The 24,762-nt window shown below is 44.5% G+C and overlaps 1 protein-coding gene across 3 annotated transcripts in view; it reads right to left on the minus strand.

The window, feature by feature from the left end:
- The window catches only part of SNX3 (sorting nexin 3), a 34,289-nt gene extending 10,173 nt beyond the window's left edge, over positions 1-24,116 (minus strand). The window contains exons 1-2 of one of the 3 annotated variants that reach the window (XM_073336941.1): positions 23,772-23,852; positions 17,135-17,255 (exon numbers count right to left, since the gene is read on the minus strand). In XM_073336941.1, coding sequence (XP_073193042.1) covers positions 17,135-17,236 — 102 coding nt within the window. In that variant the 5' untranslated portion in view covers positions 17,237-17,255; positions 23,772-23,852. Of the gene's footprint in view, positions 1-17,134; positions 17,256-23,771 lie in introns of all 3 variants that reach the window. The other 2 variants (XM_073336942.1, XM_073336940.1) reach the window with 2 other exon arrangements.
- Positions 24,117-24,762: the final 646 nt, after the last annotated feature.

Here is a 24,762-nt window from a genome sequence, read left to right on the forward strand (position 1 = left end):
CGAGGGATATGTGCAGGAATCTCAGAAGTTGCAGTAGGGAGGAATATGAAGGAGGAATTGAGATGTGACCTACAGAAAGATGGAGACTGTTCCCCACAGAAGGCAGGGGCATGAAAGGCAGCATAAAGGTGTTGGTGAAAGAATATGAAGGCATGGTGTGGAGGGAAGCTTGGGCTGAGCAAAGTGGGGGACGGAGACAGACAGGAAGAGCTGGGTAGGGCCTTACAGGTGAGAAATCTGCCCTAGATGCAGAAAGCAAGGGGAAGCTGTGCAGGGATCTGAAATAGTGAGTGACTCTTTGGCTGGGCAAGGGGCAGCAAAGGGAGATGGAGCAAGGCTGCAGAGGCAACAATTACAGGAATCACGGGGAGAGATGACCAAGGCAAGGGACCAGGGTTTAGCAGTGATGGAAAACAGGATTCAATAGCATTCTGGGGGTAGGGGAGTAAAAGGCAACGTGGAGGTTGCAAGCCTGGGTGGTGGGGAAGCTCGGGGCAGAGGGGGATCAAGGCAGCAGGAACTGACTAATCTTACTTTTTTTGTCTCTTGTTGGTCCGGAGAGTGAAAGGGTGAATTCTCTCAGGCTTTGATATCTTCAGATGGATGGTGCTCTAGGGTAGTGCTACTCAAAGTGGTGGTTTGTGGACCGGTTCCAGTCCGTGAGCCATCGGCTACCGGTCTGCACACACATTGGAAAAAAAAAAATTGCCGGCCCCCCACATCAGATAGCTTGAGAAGCACTGCTCTAGGGGAGGGGAGGGCATTCCAGCAGCGATTCACACCTTAGCTTGCCTTGAACTAAATGGTTGGGTATCTTTGCCCCATTAGCCTGCTGCACTCTAACTGTCCACATGCACCATGCTAACACACATTAACAGTTTGTTAATGACCTTTGATCTAGTCTCTAAGGTGTCACAAGTACTCCTGTTCTTTTGGCCGATACAGACTAACATGGCTGCTATTCTGAAACCTTTGATCTAGTCTGACTCCTTGGCAAGCACATGAGCTTTGGCCTGAAGGCTTTTTGTGCCACACATTGGATCAATCCCAAAATTTCAGAGTGTTCTATGCATCAATGGGAAAAGCCTGATTTCCACTCTTAGGCGTGGGGAAAAAAGGAAGGAAGAGTTTTTAAAAAACCATAAACAAACAGGCCCATGGAGTGCCTATTCCATGCTGCAGGTAGAAGATTCTCTGGCAATCCCTGCTCTCTCTCTCACACACACCCCCAAACCCACCCCCGCTTAATTTTCTCCAACTGGATGTATAGTTCACCCTACACAAGCAACTAAGTGTGTGACCCTCTAGTATCTTTCCCACAGGTGTACTACACAGGAAGAGCTGAGACTCCTTAGTCTATCATACACTGTTATGAGCAACCCTAAAATTACAGATGAGTGGTGGACTGATGAAAATTTCGGTTTGGAAACACGTGTTGACCGTTACTGACTATACAAACTAGTAAGCTGTGGTCAAATTCTGGGCCCAACTCAGACAGTTTCCATTTAAGAAAGGAAGTGGGCAGTTAAGCTCTGTGGCTACCCAAATGATATTTTGAGGTTGAATGAAGAGTTAAGCCACTGAGGACAAATTTAATTGCCTATAATTGCACTACCTCTTACGAAACTACTTCTATATAGAAGAGAAACAGGCCTATTTAGTGGTCACTGCACACATAGGTGTAACTGCCAGTCAGTAAGAGCTTGTATTATGCCTAATGTAGTAAAGCAGTTCTGTTTAGTATTAAGCTTTTCTGAGGTGTATGAACTTCTACGCTATGCTACTTACATATACTCCCATGTACTTTCTACAGATGCTTGTGTGCATAACACTGTATGTTTCATACATTAAATCTGAGCTCACTGGACGTCTGACAGCATTTGAGTTCTTTCCCAGGTAACCACAACATTGTTCATTGTACTAATGACTAAGTGCAAAAATGCAGCTAACAAGACTCTTATTATACTAAAAGTCAGGCTTATATTTAAAGATGCTGGCTTTCTGTACAGAACACTATTCTTATCCCCAGCAGGGAATAAATTAGGTCCCCCAGAGTGCAGGATGAGGATTCCCAGAAATAAAGAACTGGATTATTTCTCTCTGATTTCACCTATTGGCTTTTTAACTGAGTTCAACCTTCCGCATTAAAATATTAAGTCTTTGTAAGTGTCTAAAGATAGAAAGGCCTTTACAATATTGAGTGTTTTCTGCAGGTGAGATTTCACATTTTAGATTCCCTCCTCTCAAGTTACTTAATAAAAGGGATTAGCTGCTCTTTTATTCAATGCAAAGATCAAGCCTATGAAAAGAGTTCCCTAAGATTTTTCATACTTCTGGGTACGGAAGTCTATAAAGTTAATCTTTAAACAACATATCAGGCTTACAGGTACAATGTTGGGGTAAAAATGCCAGTTCAGCTCATTTTACCTTCCACATTTTCCTTTTTGAACTTTTGGCACAACTGTGATTAAATCTGACTCATAAGTTTAACTATTTCAGCACTTAGAAGTTGGGAGGCACAGGAAACAAACCATCAGTTCCTCCAGTTTTGAAATACCCTGTGGCTAATTGATGCAGTTTCAGCATTTGTGAAAGCATCTACTGGTATTGATTAAATCTACTTCACAAAGCCCTGAAAAACATAATGGGTTAGACATAACAGCAAGTATTTCATAACTGAAAGTTATTGATCAGAAGTCATGTGGACTGACCAGTGTACTTTTACTATACTTCAAATCCATGACCTGAAGGAAGCTATGAAAAAGGACTAGCAATGTATTAACCCCTTTTTTCATTTAACATACCTTTTGAAGGAAGTAGAATCACTGCAGTTACAGCTATTTTAAATAGTGCAGATACAGCCATATTCATTTCCCAGAAGTACACCTGTTTGACACATCTGAGTGGATCTGCTTTCAAGCAAGTCTGCAGACTGAAAGCACTGTTTTGCTTTCCTGTTTCTCACCCACCCTGCTCTCACTTTACAGCCTCTCTCTGTTAACCTACCTTGTATTCCCAGTGGAAGTGGGCTATACATGCCTCTTTACAGGAGCTGATAGAGGGGCTTGAGCAACCCAAAGTACCAAGATGAATCTCATTAGAAGGGGTGAAATAGCTTTTGCATCCCTTTCAACCTCTGATGAAGAAACAAGAAGAGCAGGCATCAGATGATCTAGCCAGGCAGCTGCCTATTGTACCAAAGACTCATGAAGAAGCTGTAACTGCCAGCAGGCGAAGGCTGGGATCAATTCCTCATGAAGAGGGCTCCTGCTAAGACAGTGCAAGGAGGCATAAACTATGGCACCAGGTAACAATGCCAGCAAGCAAGAGATCCAAACCAAGCCTACTAGAGTCTCTGGCTAATATGAGCAGCAACATTCATTCACTTATTCACTATAAGAGCCACAGATCATCATGACCCGTGAGATTAGGGAGAATTGCCACTGATTCCAGTAGCTGCTGCTACAGTTAACTGTTTCCTATTTACAGCACAAGTTTGCACTACTTCTGTAAGAAAAATTCACTAAATTGTTTCATAAAGGCTGGTGAGCCAGCCCATCAAAATAAGCAATAACCTTAGTCTAATAAAGGTGAAAACAAAAGAAACAGCTTTTTTGCATCAGTCTAAGCTGGCACAGTAAGGGTGGCTGGCTATGGCTCATGTTAAAAAAGTGGGACCACAAAAGAGCTGAAGTACTTCAGGGATTCAAGTCTTTTTAAAAGTTTTCTTGTTTTATTTCCCCATCTAACATCAAAAAAGTCAAATACTTATTGGGGCCCTTTACTGTTTACAAACTGCTATCCAATGCATAGTCACCAGACTGCCCCATCTTGAGTGTTCACCAGGCTGCTGTGAGGGGGACCCACCTTACCACACTCCATCTGTTTTACTCCTCCGAAGTCTGAACAAGGTTCATGCACCGTGTGACACTCTGTACCTCAGGGAAACACACTGCACCCACATTTCATCCTTCTAATAGGATTGTGTGGTATCCAATGCAAAGTTTCAGAGTAACAGCCGTGTTAGTCTGTATTGGCAAAAAGAAAAGGAGTACTTGTGGCACCTTAGAGACTAACCAATTTATTTGAGCATGAGCTTCCGTGAGCTACAGCTCACTTCATCAGATGCATCCAATGAAGTGAGCTGTAGCTCACGGAAGCTCATGCTCAAATAAATTGGTTAGTCTCTAAGGTGCCACAAGTACTCCTTTTCTTTATCCAATGCAAAGTTTGTCATGCTGGGTGTCTTCGGAAGGCTCATGATGCACTGAGCTTTGTTATAGGTTGTAATTTGATGTATGCAGTTATGAAGCTGAAAACAAGCCCAGGTAAAAACTCTCCAGGAGCAGTTCACACCTCATCAGGGCATGGATGGGATAAACCCAGCCCAGCCTCACAGGAACAAAGGACACTGGCCTAGACAGCAACAAAGGATCTGTTGGACTCAGGTGAGTCACCCCCTTTCTGCTGGTCAGTTTGGGACTGCAATGAGGTAATGCTCACCTGACTCTGCTCTCCCCCCCAAATCAAAGCCAAGAGGGAAGAAAGAACATTATGAAAGGGAGAGATGTTTGCCATGCTCTCTTTCTCTCCCCCACCTCCATCTACAGACACCACCACCACCACTCGACTGAAGCGCTGATCAAAGGGGACAGCCTGGCTGAAGGTCAACCAGCCAGCCTGTGGTGAGAAGCATCTAAGGGCTTGTCTACACTTACATTTTATAGCACTCTAACTTGCTGGCTCAGGGGTGTGAAAAATCACCCCCAAGTGCAGTAAGTCAGAGTGCTTTAAAGCGCTAGTGTAAACAGGCTGAGCGCTGGAAGCTGCGCTCCCAGTGCTCGGAGCCAATTCCCTCATGGAGGTGGATTACCAGGAGCACTGGGGAGCTCTCCCAGCACTCATGTGCGACCACACTCACACTTCAAACCGCAGCCGTAGGAGCGCTTCCGTGACAGTGCTTTGAAGTTTCCAGTGTAGCCATGCCCTAAGTTTGTAAGGGCACTGAAAGCATTAAGATCAGCTTAGAATGCGTTTCGGTCAAATGAAATAAAAGCAAATCGACTTATTGTGCTTTGACTTATAATCAACTACAAAAGAGATTTTTTTTTTTAAGTAATACATTTGTTTATTCTACCTGAAGCAGTGTGTGTTTGGTTTGAAGCATGTCAGACTCCCCTTGGGATAACAAGCCTGATACATATCAATTTCTTTGTTAAATTGACAAACTCAGAAGCTTGCAGCGTCCACTGGGCATAACTGGACACTGCAAGATGGAGATTCCTAGGATTGTGTCTGAGGCCAGAGGTATTGGGTAGTGTCATTCAGTTGCACAATCCAAGCAGCGGCTGGCCAGAAGTGCTCACTCCCATAGTTGGGAGCAGTTTACATGCTAGAGGCTGTGCATGAACAGCCTGGGAGTGGGGGTTCTCACAGCAGAGTAGAGTAAGGCTGGCTTCCAGAGTTGAGGATTGGAGTGACCTCGCAGATCACTGGTCCAGATACCACCAGTGGAAGGTCACATATTGCCCTTAGTTTAAAGGTCCCTAGGCACATTCTCAGAAAAGAGATTCCCAATCTTGCACCCCATCCTGTGAGTTTAGACCTCAAGGTCTAGTTGTCCAACCCCCAGGATCAGTACTGACCCCCCAGACTCCTGCATAGCTTAAACACACCCTCTCCCAGAACCCATCCACATGGGCGTTCAGGGTCTACAGTTAACTTCAGGGAATATGATAGATGTCACAACAGAGACTTTGCACAGGATTCTAAATCATTGCTCTTTACTTAAGCATGAGAAATATACAAAAATACCCCCTTCATACATTTCTCTAACAGTTTATTCACCACTCTGAAAAATTAGGACTGCAGTCAGGATCCTCTGTGGACTGTCTAGGGTCCTTCTGCTGCAGCACATGTGTTTTCTTCTTAGTTATGGACCCCCTCTCTGCCAGCATACTTTGACCTTGGTTGATCCTGCAGCTAAGCCAAGCCTCTACTGCTACAAAAGCATTCCTGCCTCTGCCCTAAGTTTCCTGTGTGGCTTTGAGAGTCTCAAGTCCCACCACTAACAGCTGAGTCCTTGTGTCATGTGTCTTGTAATTTTCCACTCTCCAAATCCCAGCCCTTTACAGGCAAGCGGGAGGAACTGGCTTCTTCCAGCTGTAGCCAGCCTCCTTAATATATCTCCTCTCCACTATATCTAGCCTGGGAGAGACATGGTTAGAGGCTTGTCAGCAATGGTGGATACCAATGTTCCCTCTAATTTTTGACAGACCATGTGTGCAAAAAATTTCTTCTGTGCAAATTGTTGTGCTTCTGTGCAAATTTGTGTGTGTGGTGTTTAGGATCTGTGTGCGTGTGCACCTGTGCACAGCTTAGAGGGAACAGTGGTGGATACAGATATACAGACATTCCATGATACAGCAATTTTCATAAGAAAAAAATCACAATGAAACCAGAATTCATAAATTCTACAGACTGATTCCACAAAGCATCACAGTTCTCTAAGAGAAAATGAAGTTGGTATTCTGGAATACTAGAAGTGCAATCAGATGCTTCTGAAATGACAATACAGATTCAAAATACCAGCCCTACAAAATCTGTTTGGAATCAGAGTCCAAATGTATTCTTTCTAGGTCAAACAACAAATATTCTGCAATCTGTCTGGACTTTGAGTCAGGGAGGGAGTTACTAACCATAATCCAGCTCACTCTTTTACAGCAATGTTGGCTATGCAAGACTAACAAGAACTAAAGATGTGTCCATAATCAGACAACACAGAGGGAGAAAAACAAAGGCATCTTTGGACTCCAAGTTACTTCAGAACAGAATTGCATCAAGAGTTATTCTGCTAAAGATTTTAGCCCTCATGATTCCAAAGGAGTCCAGTTTATTTTGGTTGGATCCATCTACTTTAACAAAGACACCATCAGAGTATCCTGTGTATGCCAAAATGATCAGACTGTTCAAACCAATGCTTTGTTTTCCCCCCATTAGAAGAGGAAAGCAACAATGTTAAGAATTTATATTTCAACTCCTGGAACAAGTTCCATTAAAGAAACTATCACCAACAGAGGCTGCAGATTTGCATCCATGCAAATCTGCAGCATTTTTGGCCTCTGGAGATCTTTCATAACCAGCTCCTTGTAGCCCATACTTCCTCCTCTAGCCCATGTTGCTCCAAGGGCAGAGTTTGACCTCAGGGCACAAGGACTCCCCTCCCTCTTGGTAGGAGCTGGAAGCTCAGACAGCTATATGATGGGAGATATGGAGGCACCTTTGGAAACAGGTAATTTCAGGAACTTTTTTGCTTGAGTATTTTCCTACTTGCTGATCATATTGGTATGAACATCCACTCACAGCCCTGCTGAACTCCCCCCCTACCCTTCACTCCTATTCATCCACCCCCCCACCTTTGTCCTCCAATTCATCCACCCCCCCCCACCTTTGTCCTCCACTAATGTACAAAGGACCAAAACCAAGTTTGATACCTGAATTAACCAAACTGCATTCCTTCCCTTAACTTTCATCTACCCTGTATTTGGAGTAAGCTTTTCAGGTCAAGGACTGCTGTGTGCATCCAGAACACTGGATGCCCAGTCCCAACTGGAACATTTGGAACACAAAAAATTACTTTAGAGAACTGCAGAATTAATACGTCACTTACACACAATGAAAGGGCTACAAAATTCAAAGCCAAGTGTAAAAAGGCATAATATGCTGTAAGTCATACCTGCTGTATTTTGTTTCAACATAAGCATGAAGAGCGCTTACATTTTTGTTGTGAGAAGTCTTTATGGAAAGCGTATTAAATTGTATTTGCACCACAAACAAAATCTGATGTTTGATATGGTTGAGCCAACATACCAGAACTTCAAGGGAAATAAATTCATTATAACCAAGATTAGCTACCAGCTATCATTTAGTTTCACTCACTCAAAACAAGGGGTTTAATTTATCAGATTTGCCATTGTTAGCACTTCAGTGGTCTCTCCCATTTCAATCCATTGTGTGTCAGCTATATCTCCTCTCCTGTTGTGTTGCTGTGCTCCATTCTGCTGGTTTACGTCAAACGGAATTTACTAAAATCCTATTCTCTAACAGATTAATTCTGCAAAGAAACATTTCCCTAGCAGTATATGACAAGTAGGAAGAGTATAGCTATGAATTGGATTAAATGTTTGTTTAGGCCAAGGACAGGTTTGTGGACTTGGAATAATCAATTTCCCCTCTCAAAAAGGCTAGATATTGGCACATGCACTGAACAGTGACTTACTGGCCCACTCCTACAGAGTTCCAAGTACCTGCAACTTCAAGTTCAATGAGAGTTCCAGGTCTCCCACACATCTCAGAACTGGCTCTTGGTTATGACAAGACAATACTAGGAGCCTGATTTTTCAAGATGCATTAGCTTGGTTGTAAAAAGTTGCCCTGGGTAACAGCTATGCTCAGCCCAAGATTTAAGCACTTTAAAAAAAAAAAGAAAAAAAAAGAGAAGAACTTGTTATATAAATGAAAAGCTGAATACTAATTTAGAAAGGCTAATCCTTAAACTGAAATTTGGCAAACTGTTGCCCATGAATATGGTCTAATCCCCTTCAGGCTTAAAAAAAAAAGCAGCCCACTAGCCAAGATTATACATATGGTAAGACAGGTAGAAGCTGAATTTAGAGGGTTAATCATTTAGCCTGTAAATAGAAGTTTATTATAGAAGTAAAAGTAATCAAGCTTTAGATGGTTTTTAGAAAATATTTAAAATAAACTCAATTGATCTGAAGAAGCCCTTCCACAGCAGCCACTCATGTTCCTATTACCAGTATGCATTTTGAAAACATTCATGCAAAAGACATTAAAGTAACCTAAACACTATACAGATTGTCTTAGAGGAAGGAAAGCTGAAGTTGACATTCCATCTGTAAGTCATTCTGCATGCTCTGGCAGCTCACCCACACACTTGCATGAGTTAGATACTTAACAGTAATTTTGCATTTCCTTCAGTATGGGACAGTTTTATTCAAAATAAAAACTATCTGCAAGTAGAACTCATGAGAAACATTGCAGTACTTGTCCCCGCCGCATACGCTCTCCTCTTAACTACCCTGTTGCCATAGCACCTCTTTGGATGTAGTCTTTTGAAGTAAGCTATAGTAGGTCTTCATAAAAATGCACTAAGTTCACTTTTGATGGCACAAGCTTAAATGCAATTAACTTTCAAAAAAGATTTTATTGCATTTTATGGAAAAAGCTACAATTGAATCAGCACTTTGAATTCAGACCTGTAAAAAACTAAATAGAACATTGTCTTCAGCAATGAAAAGAGCCTTCCATCGTCCCGCAATAAAACATGCATCATCCCAGTGGAGCTCTGACACTGTAAAGCAGTAACATTCAGGCCTGGAGTCGTGATCCTTTATTACCTTCTGCCAGCCAACTGGAAAATGGAGGGCTTTAACATATAGCCCATTCATTGTTATGGCAGACATCTAGTGAATATTTTGACATTACCAGAGTTCTGAAGTACGAAGACAAAGCTAGCAAGTTATTAAATCAAATTCAGAAGCTACAGTAAAAGGTCTCCCTAGGAAAAAAAATCTCAAGAGTAGATTGAATGTTATCTAAAATCCAGGAGTCCCCCCCACTGTCCAAGATGTTTAGATCTGCCCCTACACTTGAGTTACCTTATACAATATGCTCCCCTGGAAAAGAATGTCTTGCATTTGGATTCCAAAATACAGTTAGATATAAGTACAATAAGGGTATTCAAGACTATTTAATACTTTTTGGAACACGCTCTTGCTCATTCTGAACTAGTGTTACATATACATCTGCGTCACACCATCCTCTTCTTCCCCGGTATTGCCACTTAATGGGATATAAAGAGAAGCGATAAGTCAGACAAGAATTTTTATAGTGCTGTAGTCTTATAAAGACATTCCTATATTGAAAGCATTTTGTTTTAATTTAAAGTTCAAATATGGAGTTCAACTTTATAAGAATATATTCTGTGGACACACCCACTAATGTTACTATTGAATTTCATACTTCAAGCTATGGCACATTGGACTAGGGCTCGAAAAAAAAACCAACGCCTGCTTGTCAGGATAAGTTTTCAACTTGCCATTGATGACTTAAGCTACTTACTATCGATTTCTGCAGAACTGAGACTCCCTTAAGATAAACTTCTAGTCCACCTGGTTGCAGAGTAAACCTTACAAATGCACTGTTGTCTTTAAGACTGTAGATCACTTTAGTGCCCATGGTGCTGCTCAGAGCTTTAAACACCAACAGAACACTGACTTAGATTAGAACTTTGTTGAGAGTGTACTGTAAGAATTGTCGGTTTCACTCTGCTGCTCCTAAATAAAGTTATCAGCAGAGCCAGGCACTGACGTATTCACAGAGGTCAGAAAAGAGGCTCAGTGAAGTAAAATAGAACTCTAGAGGAGGAAAAAAAAACAAAAAACCTGTTCTCACAGGTGATTTCATTTTTATCAAATAGCTTCATCCTTCAGTTTCTGGGGAGGAGATGGAAGCCCACCTAGAGGGTGGAAGGGATAGTCCTCTCAGAGGTCCTACCACTTCCCTCTGACAGATGAGAATTCTGTGCAAGCCTATAGCCAGTGGGTTTAGCTTCTGGAAGTTTTTCCCCTCAGCCCTGGATAAGTATCAAAAGTGTATATGTTGGTCCTAATGCTGCTGCCACAAAAGCGGTTATGCTGCTTTTATAGTGTAGTTCCACACAACCCACCAAACCAAGAAGTCATTCTCCATATCCAATATGGATGGATTGAAGTCTCCCCTCACAAGCTGCCTCTATTCCACACAGGAAAGAGTTAGCAAAACTAACTTCAGAAGAGAAGGCTTGAGTATCTATATATTATACCTCTCTCATTCATATTTTAGTTTGTCCTTGGCTTACATCAGCCCCCCAAATTTGAAAAGCAGCAAGCTTTTATAGTAGCTATTTGTATATAGTTTGGTATGTTTTGGGAGCACCATTGTGTGCAGTAAAAAGAGGACCAAACTCTACTCTATTTTTCTGGTAGAAGTCAAACATCTGAGGGCAGAATTCAGTCCATCAACTCTACATTTGATCTTATTGCCTCATTCTAAGTTTGTTTTTCCTCTAAAATATCCAATTGTCACCAATGCACAATTACACGAGGCAAATATAAACTGAGATAGCAAGAGCTTTCAGGAGATCTAAAGACTGGAAGGACATCATTACTACTTATGTCACCAGGGAGCAGCAGTTTTGCATCTCCAGCAGTCTAAACCAAGACATGCTTTATTCTCAATAAATGATCAAACAATATCTGCTTTCACACAGCTGTCCATTGCTGTTAAATATGAACCCAGAGCACCTGGTTGCAGGTTATGAACTATACAATGTTTTATGCCAGTCAGACCAGAAATTTTCATATGCCTTTACTGAATTCAAGATAAGCCTACAAACATAGCTGAACATTTCATACACTCAGATTCCTAACTAGAGTTAGGGAAAACTATATTAGTGTAAAAAAGAAGTTACTTGGTGTTCATAAACACTTAGTTTTTAAAAATTCTAAAAAAAGATTCCCTTCACACTAAGAAAAACATCTTAGCCAGCCAACTGACTGACTTGAACATAATCGATCACTCTAGATTAAAGTGATAATCAGTTTGTTATTTCATAAATATCCTGGGATTTTACATATTTTTGTATCAGCTATTGAATGAATTCTTTGGCACCGATTAGGTATATTTTCCAGTAGGTTGTTCACTTAGGGCTTAAGTGCTGGAGACCCAAAAAGCAGTTGTTTACAGTTCTTTAATCCTGGAATCAGTTTTTTCATTATCTTGGTCACCAACATAGTTTAGAGCAGTCTTGGGGCTGCTCTCTACTGCTCTACCTTGTAACAACATAACCTGGAATGTGTAGGACATTCCTCTCTACATCAGAGAGGGCCCAGAGATGGAAGTACCAGTTCTATGCCATTTGAATATTCTCCCATGCTAGGCTAATCTTCAACTGTGCAGTTAGGATTGCATTACAGGCACTTTGTGTCTAAACGGTTGTGTAAGAAACTCCTGAAGATTGATATCAAGGAATCTTAATCATTGTAAGTCTTTCAAATGGCCAGATAGAGGCACAAAGTTGCTTCTTGCAAGTATAGGGTTCTCTGATGCTACAATGGTCACTTAGTTCAGAGAAATTGATTCCTTTACGATTAAGTTTTGCTTTCCCTTAAAATAAAGCAGTTAATAATATCAAGTCAAGTTTTGATAAGGCTGAGTAGGGGTGCAGACTTGTCCTGGTATAAAAAAATCCAAAAACCACACCCCCCCACACCAAAATCATGGAGCAGTCCTAGTAAGTTTAGAAGAAGTCATGGGTTTTGTTTTTTGCTACAAGTGACAATGAGACACAGGGACAGTGTGTGTGGGGGGGGGGGGGAGGAGGAGAAGAGAAAGGAGAGCAGAAAGGGGAAGGAGAGCTAGCTTGCCCCCATACTTACCCTTTGGGGCAGCTCCTGCAGCTCCCATCCTATGAGGCTGGGCCTGGCTCACTACTCTGGTCATTGTGACCTGGCACAAGTGGTTGCAGCACACTCACTCACTCAAAGTTGACCTGGCTGGTCAATGGCCAGGCTGAATCTGTGTGAACGGTGCCGTGAACCCATATGCCAGGTGGCAATGCCAAGAGTGGTGAGCGAGGCCCAGCCTGCAAGGTGAGTACTGAAATCATGGACAAGATGTGGACAAACGGGAAAATCATGGTATCCATGACATTTCCCTACCCTACATCATGACACTGCTGCAGTCCTAGCTAGGACATCTGATATTATAAGGCTTCCTTATTTTCTATAAGATAAATATGACAGTATGAAATTTGAGCTGACAAGAATGTTTTTGGCAAGCCTCCTCTAAAATAAGGAGAGATCTGAAATATTCTGCTATCACATGCCTACTTGCCCTAGCAAATGTAACAATGATTAATTTCACTAAGTTCTAATCAGTATGGCACAGAACATTATGAGTAGAAAACTGCATTTTACATACAAAGTAGAAGTATTTATATGAACACAAAACACCACTAAGACCTGCATTAATTGGTGTAAACCAAATCAGAGTGTTCAGAATCAATATAATGATAGAGCACATAGAAGGGCATTGAAGAAATGTGATTCGACTAAAGGTTTGGAATTCCTAGATTTTATATTATGATGAATGTGGACAACACTTCAATAATTCTAATTTTTAGTGTAGGTAGTCATTAGGAAAATATCTAAATTAAGACTTCATACTCAAACCATTTAGAAATGAATGGATGGGCATATTTGGTCTCCTTCCCATTGTCCTGAAACAAGGAGTTACTATTTCTTAAACCACTTCCCCTTTCAGAAGTTGACATTCTAATTATTTCTCCTAAGCTAGTATCCTATAATGTATTTCCAGTTCTGCACTTGCCCTTCAACAGTATGTTTCTAACAAGTCTAGGAGAGAGTTGTGAATGCAGTTGTATTATAAGTAAAGTTGTAAAACTTTCAATAAAAAGTCACACACACAATTTCAAAAAACAGGTACCAAATTTGTTCCTCCTGTGCTAATCAGTGTTTTTGAAAAGCCTACAAAGGATAAACCACCACCACAGCAGCTCATTGTCCCCCTCTCCCCTTTCTCACACACACTAAAAAAGGAGGAACTTAACTAGAATTAAAGCCAACATTCTTAGCCCTGGTCTACACTAGGAGCTGGTTGAATTTAGCAGCGTTAAATCTATTTAACCCTGCACCTGTCCACACGACAAAGCCCTTTCTTTCGACTTAAAGGGCTCTTAAAATAGATTTCTTTACTCCACCCCCGACAAGGAGATTACCACTGAAATCGGCCTTGCTGGGTCAAATTTGGGGTACTGTGGACACAATTAGATGGTATTGGCCTCCGTAAGCTAACCCAGAGTGCTCCATTGTGACCGCTCTGGACAGTGCGCTCAACTCAGATGCACTGGCCAGGTAGACAGGAAAAGGCCCACGAACTTCTGAATTTCAATTTCCTGTTTGGTCAGTGTGGCAAGCTGCAGGTGACCATGCAGAGCTCATCAGCATAGGTGACCATGATGGAGTCCCAGAATCGCAAAAGAGGTCCAGCATGGACTGAATGGGAGGTACTGGATCTGATTGCTGTATGGGGAGAGGAATCCATGCTATCAGAATTACATTCCAGTTTTCGAAATGCCAAAATATTTGTCAAAATCTCCCAGGGCATGAAGGACAGAGGCCATAACAGGGACCCGAACCAGTGCCGCATGAAACTTAAGGTGCTGAGGCAAGCCTACCAGAGAGGTGAACAGCCGCTCCAGGTCAGAGCCCAAAACATGCTGCTTCTATGATGAGCTGCATGCCATTTTAGGGGGTTCAGCCACCACTACCCCAGCCGTGTTGTTTGACTCCTTCAATGGAGATGGAGGCAATACGAAAGCAGGTTTTGGGGACAAAGAAGATAATGATGATGATGAGGTTGTAGATAGCTCACAGCAAGCAAGCGGAGAAACCGGTTCCCCCCCCGCCCCCCCGACAGCCAGGAACTGTTTCTCACCCTGGACCTGGAGCCAGTACCCCCCGAACCCACCCAAGGTTGCCTCCTGGACCCGCCAGGCAGAGAAGGGACCTCTGGTGAGTGTACCTTTTAAAATACTATACATGGTTTAAAAAGCAAGCATGTTTAAGGATTAATTTGCCCTGGCATTCGTGGCTCTCCTGGATGTACTCCCAAAGCCTTTGCAAAAGGTTTCTGGAGGGCAGCCTTATTGCGCCCTCCATGGTAGGACGCTTTACCACTCTAGGCCAGTAGCAGGTACTCGGGAATCACTGTAGAACAAAGCATTGCAGTGTATGTTTGCTGGCGTTCAAACAACATCCGTTCTTTATCTCTGTTATCCTCAGGAGAGCGATATCATTCATGGTCACCTGGTTGAAATAGGGTGCTTTTCTTAAGGGGACATTCAGAGGTGCCTGTTCCTGCTGGGCTATTTGCCTACGGCTGAACAGAAATGTTCCCCGCTGTTAGCCATGGGGAGAGGGGAGGGTGGAGGGACTAGCCACGCGGTGGGGGAGGCAAAATGCGACCTTGGAACAAAAGCACATGTGCTATGTATGTAATGTTAACAGCAAGGTTTACCATGAAAGAGCATACCCATTGTTCTATAAAATGTGTCTTAAATAGCACTGTCCCTTTTTTCCCCCCCTCCACCAGCTGCATGTGTTTCAAGGATCACAGGAGCTTCTCCTTCCCAGAGGCTAGCGAAGATCAGAAGGCAAAAAAAAAACCCCACACTCGCGATGAAATGTTCTCTGAGCTCATGCTGTCCTCCCACACTGACAGAGCACAGACGAATGCGTGGAGGCAGACAATGTCAGAGTGCAGGAAAGCACAAAATGACCGGGAGGAGAGGCGGGCTGAAGCTGAAAGGTGGTGGCAGCGTGATGAGAGGAGGCAGGATTCAATGCTGAGGCTGCTGGGGGAATCAAACTAATATGCTCCAGCGTATGGTTGAGCACAGACCACCGCTACAGCCCCTGTGTAACCAACCGCCCTCTTCCCCAAGTTCCATAGCCTCCACACCCAGAAGCCCAAGAACACGGTGGGGGGGGGCACTTCTGGCCACTCAGCCACTCCACCCCAGAGGATTGCCCAAGCAACAGAAGGCTGGCATTCAATAAGTTTTAAACTTTTAAAGTGCTATGTGGCCTTGTCCTTCCCTCCTCCACCACCCCTCCTGGGCTACCTTGGTAGTTACCCCCCTATTTGTGTGATGAATTAATGAAGAATGCATGAATGTGAAGCAACAATTACTTTATTGCCTCTGCAAGCGGTGATCGAAGGGAGGAGGGGAGGGTGGTTAGCTTACAGGGAAGTAGAGTAAACCAAGGGGTGGGGGGGGGGTTTCCATCAAGGAGAAACACAGAACTTTCACACCGTAGCCTGGCCAGTCATGAAACTGGTTTTCAAAGCTTCTCTGATGTGCACCGCACCCTCCTGTGCTCTAACTGCTCTGGTGTCTGGCTGCACGTAACCAGCAGCCAGGCGATTTGCCTCAACCTCCCACCCTGCCATAAACGTCTCCCCCTTACTCTCACAGATATTGTGGAGCACACAGCGAGCAGTAACAACAGTGGTAATATTGGTTTCACTGAGGTCTGAGTCAGTAAACTGCACCAGCGTGCTTTTAAATGTCCAAATGAACATTTCTATCACCATTCTGCACTTGCTCAGCCTGTAGTTGAACAGCTCCTGACTGCTGTCCAGGCTGCCTGTGTACGGCTTCATGAGTCATGGCATTAAGGGGTAGGCTGGGTCCCCAAGGTTAACTATAGGCATTTCAACATCCCCAACAATTATTTTCTGGTCTGGGAATAAAGTCCCTTCCTGCAGCTTTTGAAACAGACCAGAGTTCCTGAAGATGCGAGCGTCATGTACCTTTCCCAGCCATCCCACACTGATTATGGTGAAACATCCCTTGTGATCCACCAGTGCTTGCAGCACTATTGAAAAGTACCCCTTGTGGTTTATGTACTCGCCAGCTTGGTGCTCCGGTGCCAAGACAGGGATATGGATTCCGTCTATGGCCCCACCACAGTTAGGGAATCCCATTGCAGCAAAGCCATCCACTATGACCTGCACATTTCCCAGGGTCACTACCCTTGGTATCTGCAGATCTTGGATTGCTTTGGCTACTTGCATCACAGCAGCCCCCACAGTAGATTTGCCCACTCCAAATTGATTCCCTACTGACTGGTAGCTGTCTGGCATTGCAAGCTTGCACTGGGCTATTGCCACTTGCTTCTCAACTGTGAGGGCTGCTCTCATCTTGGTATTCTTGTGCCTCAGGGCAGGGGAAAGCAAGTCAAAGTTCCATCAAAGTGCCCTTACGCATGTGAAAGTTTTGCAGCCACTGGGAATCGTCCCACACCTGCAACACTGTGTGGTCCCATCAGTCTGTGCTTGTTTCCCGAGCCCAGAATCGGCGTTCCACCGCATGAACCTGCCCCATTAGCACCATGATGCCCACATTCTTAGGGCCTGTGCTTTGAGAGAAGTCTGTGTCCATGTCCTCATCACTCTCGTCACTGCGCTGACATCACCTACTCACCTGGTTTCGCTTTGCCAGGTTCTGGTGCTGCATATACTGCTGGATAATGTGTGTGGTGTTGAATGTGCTCCTAATCGCCAAAGTGATCTGAGCGGGCTCCATGCTTGCCGTGGTATGGCGTCTGCACAGAAAAGGCACAGAATGATTGTCTGCTGTTGCCCTGATGGAGGGAGGGGAGACTGACGACATGGCTTACAGGGTTGGCTTAAAGGGAATTAAAATCAACAAAAGGGGTTGCTTTGCGAGAACCTGAATGGTCCCCTCAAGGATAGAACTCAAAACTGGGTTTAGCAGGCTGTTGATTTCACAGAGGGAGGAGAAAATGAATACAAAACAAATCTGGTCTATTTCTTGTTTTGAGCCACTTCATCCATCTTTATACATCTTGCTGGCAGCAGACTGTGCAGTACATAGTCATCTCCTGCGTGCTCGGCAGAAGACGGTGCAGTATGACTGCTGGCCATCATCTTCTGCTGGCTGCTGATTAAAAGACAGTGCACTGCCCGTTGGACTCAATTGCCATGACACAAAACTTAAAAGGGAAATGACCTGGCCGAGTCACTCCCATGTTTGCCCAGGCACCCCTGACCTCATCGAGGTCGGTTAAAAGAGCACCCAGGACTATGTCGATGATGGCTACCAGTCATACTGCACTTTCTGCTGCCAAAAGGCAATAAACTGCTGCTGTGTAGCAATGCAGTACCGTGTCTGCCAGCACCCAAGAGACATACGGTGACAGTTAGCTGAGCAGGCTCCAGGCTTGCCGTGGTATGGCGTCTGCACAGGTAACTTAAGAAAAAAGGCGCAAAATGATTGTCTGTCCTTGCTTTCACAGAAGGAGGGAGGGAAGGGGGGCCTGACGATATGTACCCAGAACCACCCGCAACAATGTTTTAGCCCCATCACGCACTGGGATTTCTACCCAGAATTCAAATGGGCAGCGGAGACTGCGGGAACTGTGGGATAGCTACCCACCGTGCAACGCTCCGGAAGTCAACGGTTGCCTCGGTACTGTGGACACACTCCGCCAACTACATGCACTTAGAGCATTTGTGTGGGGACACACATAATCAACTGTATAAAAACGCTTTCTACAAAACCAACTTCTATAAATTCGACCTAATTTCATAGTGTAGACATACCCTTACAGCATGAAACATTCCTTGTACAAGCATAGCTGAGTTCTCTATTTCTCTGATACAATCTCTTGCAGAGAATCTGTACTTTACTATAAAGGCTAGACAACACTACTGCTTAGTTATGAAAGAACTCAGTTACATTACAATTCTATATTTCATAGAGCAGATCTCCATAAATATTGTTCAAACTATTGGCATATTACATGTACCAACATATTTAATCCTCCTGGCATAAAGTATACAATGTAAATTCTTCTTGCCTAAGTCATTTGCAAAAATGGAAGTACTGGAAGCTGAAACATTGTCTCAATACATTTAGACTAGGGGTTCTCAAACTGGTGGTCTGGACCCCTCAGGGGGTCACGAGCTGTCAGCCTCCACCCCAAACCCCACTTTGCATCCAGCATTTATAACGGTGTTAAATATATTAAAAAAGTGTGTTTAATTTATAATGGGGGGAGGGGTGTCACACTCAGAGGCTTGCTATTTGAAAGGTGTCACCAGTACAAAGGTTTGAGAACCACTGGTTTAGACCATACTATAGGTGGTCAATTTCCAATAGGTTTTGTTTTTTGTTTTTTAAAGCATAGGCTTTTTTAGAAAAAAGTACAGATTATTATCCACCTTAAGTGCTTAAGTCAATTGACAATGGGACCTATGCCCTTTTAAATATTTTACTTAACATCAAGTGGTACTATTCATCCTGAGCCATTGGTTAAGCATTCACAAATTCAAAGCTAAAATACTCACCTAGCTGTATACATCATATAAGCACATTCATTAAAGATGTGCTTCAGATATATTCACAATTATTTTCCTGTTTGGATTTCAGAGGGGGGGGGGGGGGGGGGAAAGACTGAAGTGCTGCAAGAATATAACAAATATGAAATTCTACCACTTATTCGCCTCCAATGTCATGGTCAGAGCAACTGAAATGTTAAAAGTGGAAAGTGGATAGAGTAAGACTATTATGGAGTTGTCTAGTCACAAAAAAGCATGAATGAGAACTTACAAATAAAACTGTTAGCTGACAAGTGTTTGCAGACAGTTTCTTTTTTAAAATCTGTAGATGCTGGAGGAATTTATTCTAGGCTTTAAGAAACACTTGAAGTTAATATTGGCAAGTGGGGTTATTAATGCACAGTGGCTTTTAAGTATCAGAAGTTTAAGCTTGCTAGAAATAACTTGATCCTTCCAACTGAAATTCAGCCACCAACTTTTTAGCTAACTAAGTGAGAAGCATTTTAAAACGAGGACAAACTTGTGTAGAACCAAGTAGTCATATCAAACCCTGCCAACCAAGGCTTCCAAGCTCTCAGATAAAAGGTAGTTTAGGAGTAATTTTAACCTTGGATTCCAAACTCTAAGAGGGGCCTACTGTAGATAAGCTTTAAAAACTCACGAACTACTATATCAGGTCTCATCTGCTGACTGGCAGCAAGCTCTCTTGTATGCATACAGAGAATTAAGCCATCAGCTTCTGCATAGATAAAGCTTTCATTGAAAGTTTCTAGTCATTGTTCATGAAGATAGTTTACATGCATTTAACACTTGCAAGGTTGACAATGTTATCTTCTTCTGTCTAGAGACTGGCAACTCCAGTGCCACCACTGCTGTTTACCCAAACAGCAGCTGAGTAAAATTGAGAGAAACGGTTAGTTTCACTTCTACTAATTATATCCCTGTGGGTCTTAGTGAAGCCATCAAGAACAGCTTCAAGCTGGAGTTATTCACAAGAGAGGATCTCTCTCCCACCCCAGGGGCAGGAAAAAAAAAAAAAAAAGACTGGGGAGGAGTATAGTAGCACAGGTTTATTCCTCCACCTCCCTAACAGTAGACAGGAGGCTATGGAGGGGAGGGACTAGACAAGGCTACTTTTACCACCCAGCATCTAGAAGGGGGTAGAGCTCCACATGACATACTAGCCATTTACTACTCAGGAACAGTTATAAGCAACTGAGCCCAAAAAGCAGTCTAGCAACAACACTCCAGTAAAAATCCCAGCATTCTCCCTTTCCCTCTCCACCAAAACCAGCAGAAGGCTGGGTTTAGGAGAACACTGCCCCTGGGCCTTGGTAGTGGGACTCAATCCACCCCTCCTGTAAATAATTTTAGGCATCCAGCTAGTAAGTTTTTCTAAGTCTTGCACTACATCAATATTGTAGGCAAAATCTGCCTCACAACAACTTCACTAGTGCCAGGATTTTACCACAAGTGTCTATGTTAGCCAATCCAAGTCAAGTGAGACCAATGTTTTAACATAATAGTTCTGAGTCAAAGGGAGTGAGGAGGGTATTTCATAGAAAAAAGTAACGAGATACATCCAAACTCATAGGCATTTCAGAATTTAGGCTCCAAGACCATTAAAATCCAATTATTTAGAGAGTGTAGTAGACATGCAGAATACACACTAGATAACTGAAGTATCAAATTCTATTTCTCCCTACCCTGTTTTATACACACCATTCATCATTAAAGATACATTTAACTTACAATTTAAGTTCAAGATTCAATATTTTGCTCATATGTCAAGGTTGGCACCATTTTCAGTTAGCATATTTCTGCGTGGGATTTGTTAATAAGTAATTCAGAAGATTAAGAACATTACATCATGCAAGTTTACTTCAGCCCATTATTTTGACAGTACAAGCAGAGACACTTTTAGACACTTGGTTTGGTAATATACTTCAGTTTGATATTACATTATTACTGTGCAATACAATTGCTCCATTTACTAGAGCAGGGATTGGCAAACTTTTTGGCCAGAGGTCCATATCTGGGTATGGAAATTGTATGGCAGGCCATGAATGCTCACAAAATTGGAGGTTGGGGTGCAGGAGGGGATGAGGGCTCTGGCTGGGGGTGTGGGTTCTGGGGTGGGGCCAGAAATGAGGAGTTGAGGGTGTGGGAGAGTACTCCAGGTTGGGACTGAGGAGTTTGGAGGCAGGAGGGGGATCAGGGCAAGGTGTTGGGGTATGGGAGGGTCTCAGGGTGTGGGCTCCAGGTGGTGCTTACCTCAAGCAGCTCCCAGAAGCAGCAGCAGCATGTCCCCTCTCCGGCTCCTACGTGGAGGTGCGGCCAGGTAGCTCTGCACACTGCCCTGTCTGCAGACGCCACCCCTGCAGCTCCCATTGGCCACGGTTCCCGGCCAGCGGGAGCTGCAGGGACAGCACTTGAGGTGGGGACAGCACATGGAGCCCCATGGCTACCCCTATGCATAGGAGCCGGAGAAGGGACATGCCACTGCTTCCGGGAGCCGCACAGAGTGGGGAAAGCCCCAGACCCCACTCCTCGGCTAGAGCACCAGAGCAGGGCAAGTCCCAGACCCCAGATCCCAGCAGGAGCTCGAGGGTTGGATGCGGCCCCTGGCCGCAGTTTGCCCACCCCTGTACTACAGCAGCAACAAAAATCTAAATAGCACCCACCTACATTAACACTTTACAAGAGGTCATAAAAATAAAGGGAAGGGTAATCACCTGTCTGTATACAGTGCTATAAAATCCCTCCTGGCCAGAGGCAAAACCCTTTCACCTGTAAAGGGTTAAGAAGCTAAGATAACCTCGCTGGCACCTGACCAAAATGACCAACGAGGGGACAAGATACTTTCAAATCGAGGGGGGCGGGGGGGAGAGAACAAAGGGTAACAGATCAGGAATGCAGTCTCAGAACTTCTGTTAGTTAGTAAGTAATCTAGCTAGAAATGCATTATATTTCCTTTTGTTTAATGGCTAGTAAAATAAACTCTGCTGAATGGAATGTATATTCCTGCTTTTGTCTCTTTTTGTAACTTAAGGTATTGCCTAGAGGGTTCTCTATGTTCTGAATCTGATTACCGTGTAAGGTATTTACCTTTTCTTTAATTAAAATTCTTCTTCTAAGAACCTGATTGTTTTTCATTGTTCTTAAGATCCAAGGGTTTGGGTCGGTGTTCACCTGTACAAATTGATGAGGAAAGGGGGTGTAGGGCTTGGGAGGGTAGTTTGCGGGAAGACGTCTCCAAGTGGGCTCTTTCCCTGTTCTTTGTTTAACACACTTGGTGGTGGCAGCATAGGGTTCAAGGACAAGGCAAAGTTTGTACCTTGGGGAAGTTTTTAACCTAAATTGGTAAGAATAAGCTTAGGGGGTCTTTCATGCAGGTCCCCACATCTGTACCCTAGAGTTCAGAGTGGGGAAGGAACTTTGACACAAGACAACATTTTTTTATTTATAAATTCTCCTCATTGTCTTAGTCAAGAGCAAAAAAGCCAGTTGCAGTTTTATTTACAGTATTTTATTTCCATCAATAAGCCTGTATCCAGCTCAGACTCTTTCCCCCCCCCCCCCCCCCAATAAAAAGGTTAGCTCCTTTGCTCTGCATAAGGATGGGATCCATTATCACACAGCTTTCATATGCCTCTCAGGAATAGTTTATAATCTAAAATAAATTCCCATGCTTCTATTAGCTGAGCCCCATTACACCAATAAAATATATTCAGTCATTACTATCCACCCTGGCAAACAGATGCCTACAAGATATCCATACGCATATGTTAGCCAGGAAGATTACTTAAGGCCTGAGCTCCAGTTTCAATAGCCTGAGAAACTGTTGACAGACACCCAAATACATAGCAGAAGCTGCTTATTTAAAAATAAAAATGTGATTTTATGTTTTGCACATCTTCCTTAAAGTGAACCTGTCACTTCTCACTAAAGAGACAAAGTGGGTGAAGTAACATTGTTTATTGGACTAACTTCTGTTGAGGAGCACTACACACATTGGAGCGACACAGAGCTGAAGAGCTCTAGGGAACCTCAAAAGCATCTCTCTCACCAACAGAAGTTGGTCCAATAAAAGATATTCCATCCCCCACATATCCCAAGGCCACCACAGCAACAACACTGCCAAGTTGTCACAAACATAAATAAGACCTCTCTAGGGCACACACCAACTAGCAGGAGAGTTAGATAAGCTAAACCATACAAAGGCCCTCATCAAGCTTTCCCCTAGTCCTCCAAGGCAGACTGGCTCACATTGGAGCCAAGCCCCACTCTGGTCTCTCAGTGCCACCCTCACAAAAGTGGAGTGGGCGGGAAAGGAGAGTCAAGTGTCCCCCTTACGGCAGGTTTACACTACAGGTTAGGCGGAGTTTTAACACCTGGTGCGAACACCGTGGAACAGGGGCGGCATCACCTCAGCTGCTCAGGCGGGGCTCGTAGCCGGGCCCTAGGCCCGCCAGCACGGGCCCTCCCAGCCGCAAGATGGGGAATGTGAGAGACGGCGCTACCCGCGGGGGGGGGATCCGCGGCCCCAGCACGGCCCAGCCCCCCGCCGTGTCACGGTTACAGCCCAGAGGGGCTGGGGAGAAGGTCCCAGCCTGGAGTGGGAGGGAGCAGAGAAGACGCTACCTCACCCACGCGGCGGGGGAGGGGAGACACAACCCTGGGGGTCCACCGGGCGGCAGCAACAGGACCCCCGCTCGCTCGCTGGCAGCCCCAGGACACCGACCCTCCCCCCTCACCTTGACCCTGATCTCGTAGGTGGTGAAGCGGCCCCGGCCGACCCCCACGGTCTGCGGGTTGCTCACGTCGATCTCGAGGAAGTTGCTGGGAGGCCCGTAGGCGTCGTTCAGATTCTGCGGTTTGCTCATGAGCCGCCTGGTGTCCGCGATGGTCTCGGCCATTTCCCTGCCCGCCCGCGCCGGGTCCCCGCCCCTCCCTCGCAGACAGCCGCGCAGAGACAGCAGGAACGTAGCAAGCTAACCCCACTCGCCCTCTTATTCTCCGGCAAACAGCTGACTCCCCAGCAACGCGCAGCGACCCGGCCGCCGCCCGGCACGAGCGGATGCGCCCACCAGCCGCGCAGGGAATCCCGGGACTTGTAGTCCTTTCCCTGCCGCCGAACTCGCTCAGAGCTAGCACGGGCAGGGACGAGAAAACTACAACTCTCATACTGCACCGGGAAGGGGCGCAACAGGCAGGTCTTTGAAAAAAATTGTCTTCATGGGCCCGCACGCAGAAGGAAATGGAAAGCTACATGGGGCAGGCCCAGATCAGTACTTGGGGCCTAATAATAGTTATGGGGAAACTGCCAGGAACTTCCCTCGCCCTAGGATTGAGTTCATAGTCTCTGCATTTGTGAGGGAGGGGGAGTTGCAGGCTCCCCAGTCACTTCTCCTCCTTTCTCATTTATAGGTAGGGTTGCCAGGCATCCGGTTTTGGACTGGAACCCTGGGTTGAAAAGGGACCCTGATGGCTCTGGTCAGCACTGCCGACCAGACTGCTAAAAGTCCAGCTGGCTACAGGGGCCGGCTCTGTGCAGATTTTGGAAGCAACTCGTATGTCCCGCTGGCTCCTAGGCGCAGCGTCAAACATAAGAACGGCCACACTGGGTCAGACCAAAGGTCCATCGATCTATCCCAGTATCCTGTCCTCCCAATAGTGGCCGGTGCCACATACCCCAGAGAGAAGGAACAGAACAGGTAATAATCAAGTGATCCGTCCCCTGTCGCC

This window comes from Lepidochelys kempii, chromosome 3, assembly GCF_965140265.1.
Source record: "Lepidochelys kempii isolate rLepKem1 chromosome 3, rLepKem1.hap2, whole genome shotgun sequence".
Classification (NCBI taxonomy): Eukaryota; Metazoa; Chordata; order Testudines; family Cheloniidae; genus Lepidochelys; species Lepidochelys kempii.